General features: G+C 41.3%; 1 protein-coding gene across 1 annotated transcript in view; it reads left to right on the top strand.

Annotated features, from left to right (window-relative positions):
* The first annotated feature begins 604 nt into the window (after positions 1–604).
* Positions 605–10036, top strand: part of CERS5 (ceramide synthase 5) — an 18977-nt gene continuing 9545 nt past the window's right edge. Inside the window, exons 1-4 of the mRNA XM_009321413.1 lie at positions 605–639; positions 5743–5848; positions 7979–8109; positions 9917–9974. Of these exons, the coding sequence (XP_009319688.1) occupies positions 605–639; positions 5743–5848; positions 7979–8109; positions 9917–9974 (330 nt within the window). The remainder of the gene's footprint in view (positions 640–5742; positions 5849–7978; positions 8110–9916; positions 9975–10036) is intronic.

Below are 10036 nucleotides of genomic sequence, written 5' to 3'. Positions count from 1 at the left end.
TCCCCGCTCGCCTCTCGGGAGCGCGGAGGCCTTCCGCGGAGGCCGTGGCGGGCTCTCCGCCCGCCGCGTCTTCCGAGGCTCTTTTTGCGTGGAAAGAGAATATTGTGTAACCCTGGAAAACCTGTCCCGGGAACCTCCTCCGTGTCTGTCACGACACACGCAAGCCCGTGGGGCTCTTCTCTCCCTTGGCTTTGGATCCTGAGAGGCTCCTCCAGTGCTAGCGGTACCTTATGCTGAGGTGGTGCAAGAAAAAAGTCTGGGGAATTCGCTTTTATTTCTCCTCCTGTCCAGGAGAACCTCGGCTGGGCGAGTGAGAGACAACTGGCTGCTGCTGCTGCTCTGCAGTTAGTTTGCTTGTGTTCCTGGTCTCTGCCTTTATTGTACTTTCCTTGGGAGTTCCTGGATGAGGAAATAGGACTTGTTCACATGGCCTAGCATATATTAAACAATTTGTGGATCCTCTGCATCTTGGGCATGATGTAAGTGCATGCAGCTCATCATATCTGCCCATAAACAGGTGTAATACAGTATTTCTCATTTACTTGAGTATCCATAAACATGCGATATTAACTCTTCCCTGGGGCAGAGGTTTATCCTTTCCGCGATGAACATCTCTTACAGCTACACGCGGAGCAGACTGTGTGGGTGACATAGATACTAATTAGTAAAGTGGCTTATTTAGGAAAACCGTTAGGTGAAGTAGACCAAGACACCTTGTATTCCTGTTCAAGTAGTTCATTAAAGATTGATTTAATCTTAAATTTCTACATTGAAAGGGCAGAAGTATTACTAGGCATGAGAAGGGCTGTAGGACTAAAGCGTGTAGGAATCGAGTTGGTTTTGTTTTGTGGGTTTTCTGCAAGAAGTGTGAATTTTCTTGAGCTTTCAGAAATTAAACAAGAAGAGGGGACTGGGGTGAAGTAAAAAGATAGGCGAACAGTGGAGAAAAATGAAGCAGGTCAGCAGAGTAGAAGAGAAATTCGGGAGGCTCTTTTTTTCTCCATCTTATCTTTCTGCCCTCCAAAACAAAAAAAAAGCTTGAGAAAACTGCTGGCAGTTCCAACCAGTGCAGAGGACCCAGCAACACACATGGCAGTGCCAAAATCTCATCTCAGCTTGCCATGCTACTGCTAGTCTGGGCCAAATGTTCACACTTGCCAGCAGACAAGGAAAGGAAGTTGTGAGACAGAACGATACCCCTGAAAGGGATATTGTGGGAAGGTCTCCTCACTTTCCAAGCCCTCTTTAGTCCAGGTGTCTCAGTCTGGGGAAGAAGTGCAAAAGATTCTCTTTTCTCTGGAGTATGAGATGTTAGGAGAGATACAGTGCATCCTACCACACCCTAGTAACACAGTCCTCCTGGTAGCAATGACTTTATCCTGATAATATCTACCTGGTTTGTGAAATTTCTTTTGCAGTGTTAATCTAGGGAGAAGTCAAATGACAAATTAAGTCCTCCACCTACACAGTAAAACCTAGAGACTGTGGCCTGGTTCCTGAGAGGGTTGTTCTTTTTTTTTTTTTTCAGCTGTGTCTTTGCTATAGTGTGTCTCAATGGTGGTATCCTGCAGTGAAAGCAGATTGTGAGAGCAACATCCAGGGCAGTTTCTAGTATGTTTGTTTTAAAAGACCGTATTTTTTAAGAAATGCTTTTCTCTTTCCTCCTGCCACTTTGAACATGTCATAAAAGTTCAGATTTGTCTTAATAAAATCCCATTGTGCATATACCCTGATTCAGGCTTTGGGGATGATTGTGTCCAATGTCTTCCTTGCCACACAATTGGCAATCAGACTTGATGACTCAGAACTTGAATTATATACTTGTGCAGCTCTTTTGTTTTAGTTTCTTTTAATTTCTTTCTTTTCTCCTTTTGCTGAAGCTCTTCAGTGTGAGGAAGTGCTTTTGTGACACTGACGCTTGTAACGCTGACACATGTTTCTGTTAGTGAATGCTCCTATAAACCTTTGCATCACGATGTTGGTAAAATATTAATTAGGCTGACTGTCTGTGGGAAGTGTATGGCTATAGAGATGAGGCAAGACTCATAGAGGAAGGTAAAGTCCTGACTCGGTGGTGGGATTTTTGTGCAGGCAAGACAAAGAAGAACTTCTGCCCACAAGTTAGTTGTTTTTTTTTTTCTTTAGTTACACTTGCTGTTACTTCTCCTTACACATCTTGTCCCACTGCAGGCACAAAAAAAATTCCCAGGTATTTGCGAAAACCTGGAGCCTGTTATTCATATGATGTATTTATAGTTACACTGGAATGCCCTTCAGTAACAGGTATGCTTGTTACTCTACAGGTCTGAGGAAGGATCTACAGCTTGTGCTCGAGCTGGGGGGGAGAAAAAAGTGATTTTAGATGCTACTTCATCAGGTCTGTCTGGAAAACTAGGGACAGTTGTGGAATGAAGTGGTTTAATCATAACACAGTGAAACTGAGAGATTATGGAAAGACGAACTCTCACTTTGAGTGCATACTTTATAAATCTTACTATTTTGTAGATTGTTCTTTTTCAGAGCTGTAATAGAGAATCATCAGACGAACTTGAATGTTCCATAAAGAAGGATTCTGCCTTTGGGTTTGTGAAGTACAACATGCCTGAGAAATATTTGTTATAATGTATGAGTCTGTGTACTTGAAAATTGGTGGTGGTTTCAAAATCAGTCTGTTGTAATAACTAGTGTGAAAAAGGTAGCTTGGTAGGTATGACTTAAGCCAATGAGCAGATACCTGTTCAGAAAAGTGTAATATAAGTAATTAAGTGATGATAATTCCTTGCTGGGAAGGTGTGGCAGTAAGTTGACGTTGGGAATAGTTGCTGCAGTTAAGACTTCTGTGGAATCATAAAATAATTTAGATTAAAAGGGACCTCTGGAGGTCACCTTGTCCAATCCTCTCCTCAAAGCAAGGCCAATGTTTTAGTCAAGTCAGGTTGCTCATGGTCTTGTGCTGTTCAGTTTTGAATATCCCCAAGAATGGAAATCCTACTGTCTGGGCAGCCTTTTTTTTTTTTTTTTTTTTTTGGTACTTAACTGCTATTGCTATGCAGAACTTTTTCTCTGTGGGATACAGTGCAAAACTTGCACATCTGAAAACCTATTCTGGGGCCAAAAATACAAAATAAAATGCCACAGAGGTTTTAAGTGTGAGTTTTCCTTAATGGACACCTAAAAGAAATAGCATGTCATCTTGATATTTTTCTGACTGACAACAGGATTGATCATTCACTTCATATTCCACCTGCAAGGTAGTAAGGTCAAAGCAATTGGACCGTGGCTGTTCGGTGGATTCATGAGTGTGAGCCAGCCGTCCCCGGCCCAGGTAAAAACACCTTGTGTGGCTAGTCAGGAAGCCCTGCAGAAGGACAGTTGTCATTTGCAGTTCATTGCATGAAGCCATTACTTGCGGAGTTAGAGAAGCTACGTTATGGCGTTGGGTTAGACTTCCTTAAAAGTAATGAAATCCATTGCTGCCATCCTTTTTCCTTCCTGTTTCTGTGACTGGGACTACCTCCGTTGCCTCCATTGTGGTGACTTGTCTGTTTGCTTGTGTTGATGTCCGTCTGCTTCTGTGCACCTAGAAATGTTTGTGGGTTTTTTTGGTTTGCTCTTTGGTCACCCGCATGCTTGACTGAGTAACTTGAGTCCTGTGCTGTATCTGTAGCCTGTGGCTTACTCTTGATTTCCCCACCCCATCATTTCTGGAAACATCTGTATTTTTTCCCTATGCCTGCTAGTTAAGGAAGCCTACTACTCAGGAATAGTTTCATGCAAAGTTTTGAGGTTTTGGGGTTTTTTTTGCAATCTTTATGTCCCAAAGTGAATTACTTCTGCATCTTTTTTTCTGAGGAGATGCTGTTTCTTCTTTCCTTGATGCTTCAGGTTTTGAATTCTAGAATAATGCCAAAACTTTGTATGGATCGCTATGAGCTTTGTTAACTATTCCTTCTCTTCTTTACTTGTTCTTAAAACAAAAGACGACTTTCCTGAATAATAAATTAATTGAATGCGCAGACTTCTAGATCTTTCAGGTTTCCTCTCGTATGTGAGGAAACTGACCCAAACTGAGTATCTTCAGGTCAGGGTTTTTTTTATAGAGCTGTAAGCACTGTCCCCCAGAAAATGAAATAAAAATATTTGGCATCCTGTAATTGCACATGTGTACTTCTTTGCTGTTGTTGTGGTATATCCTGTAGGAAAGAAGAGTATAAAGATGTACGCTTTTATGGGGGTCTAGCCAAATGTTTCATAACATCAGAACATGATTTCTGGCTGGTGGTCTAGATTATAGAGGAAGCAGTGAGCCTTTTGAGCAAAGCTAAAAGGAAATCACCCTTTCCTTTTTTTTAATTTTTTTTTTTTTATTTTAAAGCTGTGGCTGTTGAAATGAACAGGACGTATGAAGAAATGGGGCAGGACAGTGAAACCTGGGGCCACAGTGTCTGTTACTTGTTTAGTATTTTCTAAGAGCAGGGGAGTTCCTTTAGGATTAGTCATGAGCTAATCTGTAATCTCTCAAGGGGGAAACCCCACAACCTGTGTCTGTTCTTAAATGCAGTCATAGCTATTTGCTACTAACAACGTACTCTCAAGAGTGATTGCTGTTGGAACACTTATAGTCATGATTCTCCTGAATTTTAATCTCTCCTTTTAAACACAAGGAGAAATGGTAACAAATGTAGTGGTTGGAAAAAGCAGCATTTTCTGCTTCTTGATGGCACTCTGAGTCTGCTAAATGGAATACATATGTGCGATTGGTCATCTTAATTCAGTTGTCTCTGAAACAATCTCTGTTTTGAAGCAAAATAGATTTAATGATGCAAGCGTTGGGTCCTTTTCAAAATCAGTTTTGAGAAACAGGTTCTTTGCTCGTGCTCTCTCTGTCTCTCAAAATAATTGATTAAAAAAAAAATAAAGATTGCTCCTTGAAACCCCCCTCTCTTTCCCACCAAGAGGAGAGAAAACAATTCACGTGTTCAGGTAACACATGCATTTTCCTTAGAATCCTGTGCCCATTTTGACACAAAGGTACAGCAAAACCTAATTTTTTGAACATGTATTTATTCCTTTTAGTTGCAAAACCAGGCTTGTTTTCAGAGTGTCTGTGCTATAAAATTCACAAAGTGTTAGATCAGCTTTTGGAATACGCGGTGCATACAGGACTGAGTGGGATACTGAGGTCTTGGGTCTTTCAGACTGAGTGACTTCTTTCGTCTTCCTCACTCTCTCAAAGGAAACAAGCCACTTTATTTTTCCCCCAAACAAACAAAAACCAAAAAACTGTGTGTCTTTTAGGAGCTGTGTCACTTGAACTTCCCTTTTTTCTGACCTATGTGACACCAAGGGGCATTCTGGAAAGAAGGCATTCTGTTTATAGGGCTACAAGGGCTCTAGCGTTTATGTTTGCGGAGGACTCCTATCAGTAATCTGTTATTTTATTTCTGAGTAATGAGAATCACCCTGGGGAAACACATTCTGATCCTTACAAGCCAAAGCCATTAAGATTTGATTTTTCATTTTACATGTGTGTACTGTATGTGCTGCTGTCTGCAATTACCATTTGGACTAATAAAAGATTACTTCACCTGTGAAGTTCCTTTAAGCAAAGCAAGTGGCGATCTTCAAAAGCTTTTTGGATAGGTTTTGCAGCTGGTGACAAGTCAGGGTCCTTGTGATTTAGGCAGAGGAGAGAAATAGATATCTTGTTTTAATCCAGCTCTTTCTTCGGCGCTCTTTCAGGTTTATTGCCAAGCCATGTGCCATAAACCTTGGCATTCAAGACAGTGGACCTCACAGAGCCCAGCCCAATGCAATTTTAGAGAAAGTGTTTACATCCATCACTAAGGTGAGTCATGCTTCAAATTCTGCTAGAAATGGAGGCCTGTAAGTAAGGGGGGGGGGCTTTTTGCTTCCACTTTTCTATTTGAGAGAAATGCTTTTCACACTGTGCATGCACAATGAGTGTGCTCTTTCTTATTTTGCTTTGCCTCTGGCACGTCCTTCTTGTAGCAAAGTAAATTCTCTTTATGGCTGACCTCTTCTTTTGCGCACAGAAGAATCTTTTTTTGAATAAAAAAATGTTCTCTTTTTAGAAAGGTACAAGGCTTCTTCCTTTAGTTCCCTGCCCTTGTCCAAATTGTAACTCCTGTAAGAGGTGGTAATTCTTGGTTTAACAAGAAATTTCCCAGTATCTTTCGCTTTCTATTGGAAAAGTGCTACTCTTTTCCTTGAGATCTGTTCCTTTGCTGGTTTTATTGGCCAGTTGTGTTGAATGCCTTCCTCTTATTTTTGCCATCTACTGTGGAATTGGACAACAGCTGTCACAGTGGAAGTCAGTTATTTAAGGAAAGCGTTCAGTTAATGGAAGTGTGCCCTGATAAAGGGTAGGACATTTAATGTTGACAGTAGGTGTTTCTTTAGATTGTTTCGTGGCCTTTCTTTCACTTAAGCTGACAGTGCTCCTTTGCTTCAGAATTACAGAATTCCACACTGTCTGTGCTCTATTGAATGTTGACAGTGAAATCCACACAGACAGCATGATAGATTTTCATTAAAGATAATGAAATGGAAGGTTTTATATTCTGATTTGGTGATGCTGAACTTCATTATGAGCGGAGCAGATAAAGTGCTCAGTGAATGGAAGGGAAATTCTATAAAAACCTTACTAAAACTCGCCTCATGGGAACATTAAAGTTTTGAGGTATTTGGAATGACGTGTGGACTGAAAAGTCCCTATGATTTGATGCCGTTTGTGGGGAGGACTTTTATGTAGGGGATGTCCTTGAAATTAATGTTTAGGAAACCCATGAGGATGCATTCTGTGCAAAATTTATCTAGCTTATGAAAACAGAGCTGCGTTTAGCTGTACCGGTATGCTTGTGTCTGCCGTTGGATTTGGAGAATCAGAATGTGGGGTGGCACTGATGCAGGGGAAAGATTTCATTTCTGTTCTGAAATCGGAGCTCTGTAAATTCTCCTTTGAGGCAGGTTCACTTCCAATGCGGAAGTGTCAGGTAGCCCGAACCATTAAAGCCTAGTAAAGTGCAGAGAGATCTGGTTGTGATGGAATTACAGGAAGGTCATGGTCTCAATACTGAAAATCAAATGACAAATGATTTTGCTTTTCAGTTGAACAGTCTGGTGACTCTATTAAATCAGCATTCTGCATAGTTTTTTGGGTTTGTATGTAACTGAAGTAGTAAAATGTGTTTATCGTCTTTCAGTTGTAAGAGCTCCCTGGCAGAGCTTGTTAAAAGGACACTGGTCTGAAACTAACGTGGCTTATCTCACCACTGGGCCATTTTAGAGGTAGTTATCAGGTTTTGTTCACTTTGTCTCTTATAAATCCATTTATGTCATTATTCAAACAAATAAATTGCCAGCAGACTTTCCAGTCAGAGAACAGTGATATATTCTTTATCATACAATAATTTCAGTTTTCAAATTTAATTTTATTTATAAACTTTGATAACGGAAATAACACTATCTCTACGATGCCCTTTTGGAATATACAAATATCTAGTGTGTTAAACCAACTCTTACTTTAAAGTTTCCCTAAACTTGCAGTGAGTAGCAACCCTTAACTGTGTTCAGCTTTGATCTTCCTGAGTCCTGGACTGTTTGAATTGATGTGCAAGTTTTAACAGGTAGGACAGGACATTTTAAAAGCTCCTCCCCCCAAATTAAGAAACAGAACAAATGTGTTCTTTGTCATAATGTGCTCTCAAATGATGAAATAGATGAGGAAACGTTAAACCAAAAGCATTCTGAATAATTAAGTAATTAGTGGCTTATGAAGGTTAAACTTGAATGAACATTTGTGGCAATGGGTTCCTGCTTCTAGTCTATACGTAGTGCTTTCCTAGTGTGTGCTTTTTGTTATCTGTGCATCATTTCTATCACAGTACAGAGGGGATCTCAGACTGAAAGTAGGTTGAGAGGTAGGAGAAATGACACTTGTTTCATTTTCCTTCAGTCTCCAGATGGAAAAAGGTTAGAAGGCTTGTCAAAGCAGCTAGACTGGGATGTTCGAAAGATCCAGCGCTGGTTTCGTCATCGGAGGAACCAGGACAAACCCACCACCCTCACTAAATTTTGTGAGAGCATGTATGTTTGTGCAGAGGCCAAGATGTGGCTTCATCTTAAAGCTCCAGCTGTATGTTCTCTTTTCTAACTGAAACTGTGGTCAGCTGCTAATTTAAAGTAGTGTCTTGGGGTTGGCTGGTGGAAGATAAATTCTTATATAGGCAAATGAAAAAAGTTAGGAGGGCTTTTTAGAATTCACTATTCTAAAATATTTTGTATATGTGCATGAGAGACCAGAACACATGTGCAGGAGTTATTCCTGTCAATGATGAGCAGCTTTAGATAGTGGACCAGGTCCTTAATGCAAATGTAGCACTTAAGTGTGCATGTGTGTGCATGTATGCATATGCATGTGCACAACTTGAGTAATTATATTGAAGACAAGTCTGCTGTCTGCACAGTTATGTTGCAGACCAGCGTTTGTTCCCAGACAGAATGACCTTATGGCTTACACAATGGTGTATATACTTTTATACAAACACTTCTTGGATTCCTGTTCTTTTCATTTCAGTTCATTCTTTTGTTCTTTGTTTCTTTCTGAATGCTTGCAGTTACCTCTGTTAGCATAGTAGCATCTGAATATTTTTTCCTGACTTGTTATTTCTTCTGTGCTGGTTTCTTTCCTTTCCAGTAACTTTCTTCATATTAATTCTTCCCCCCAGTATGGTTTTGTCTACTTAAAGCCAGAAGGTAAGAGGGACAAATATATATATATTAGGATACCTTCTGGATAACAATGAGCTATCTTGTTGTTATCTTGTTATTGTATATTAAAGCATACGAACCATAGAATCGTTTGGGTTGGAAGGCACCTTTAAAGGCCATCTAGTCCAACCCCCCTGCAATGAGCAGGGACATCCCCAACTGGATCAGGTTGCTCAGAGCCCCGTCCCACCTGACCTTGAAAGTTTCCAGGGATGGGGCATCTACCATCTCTCTGGGCAACCTGTGCCAGTGCTTCACCACCCTCATTGTAAAACATTTCTTCCTTATAGCTTGTCTAAATCTACCCTCTTTTAGTTTAAAACCATATCTCCTTGTCCTGTCACAACAGGCCCTGCTAAAAAGTTTGTCCCCATCTTTCTTATAAGCCCCCTTTAAGTACTGAAAGGCCGCAATAATGTCACCCTGGAGCCTTCTCTTCTCCAGGCTGAACAATCCCAACTCTTCCAGCCTGTCCTCACAGGAAAGGGGTTCCATCCCTCGGATCATTTTTGTGTCCCTCCTCTGGACCTGCCCCAACAGGTCCATGTCTCTCCTGTGCTGAGGGCTCCAGAGCTGGAGGCAGTGCTCCAGGGGGGTCTCACCAGAGCAGAGTAGAGGGGCAGAATCCCCTCCCTCGACCTGCTGGCCACGCTGATTTGGATGCAGCCCAGGATACGATTGGCCTTCTGGGCTGCGAGCACACATTGCTGGCTCATGCCCAGCTTTTCATCCACCAGTACCCCCAGGTCCTTCTCGGCAGGGCTGCTCTCCATCCCTTCATCCCCCAGCCTGTATTGATACCGGGGGTTGCCCCGACCCAGGTGCAGGACTCTGCACTTGGCCTTGTTGAACCTCATGAGGTTCACACAGGCCCACTTCTCGCGTGTTCACTCTGAACTTTATTTCAAACTTGGCTGTTGATGCAAACTCGTGTGTGGTGTGAAAACTCTTAAATAGGTTTATCCTTACATGAAATGTTTACAAAAGAAGGATTACCATTTGGTGGGTGAAAGTCTTTCAGGTGTCAGAATTGGGTTTTCTCACAATTATTGCAGTTTTTGTTACAAATGTTAACCAGAAGGTATTTCTATTTCATAAGTTTAATTTTTGCTTCTTTTTCCAGGTGGAGATTTACATTTTATTTAAGTATATTTTTTTATGGAATCAGGTTTCTCTGGACGGTGAGTTGGTGTGTCACACACCCCCACCCCCACCCCCTTGTTGTTCTGTGTGGCATGCAGCT

The sequence above is a fragment of the Pygoscelis adeliae genome, unplaced genomic scaffold (genome assembly GCF_000699105.1).
Source record: "Pygoscelis adeliae isolate BGI_AS28 unplaced genomic scaffold, ASM69910v1 Scaffold1000, whole genome shotgun sequence".
NCBI classification, from domain to species: Eukaryota; Metazoa; Chordata; class Aves; order Sphenisciformes; family Spheniscidae; genus Pygoscelis; species Pygoscelis adeliae.
This window is presented reverse-complemented; position numbering and strand designations above follow the sequence as displayed.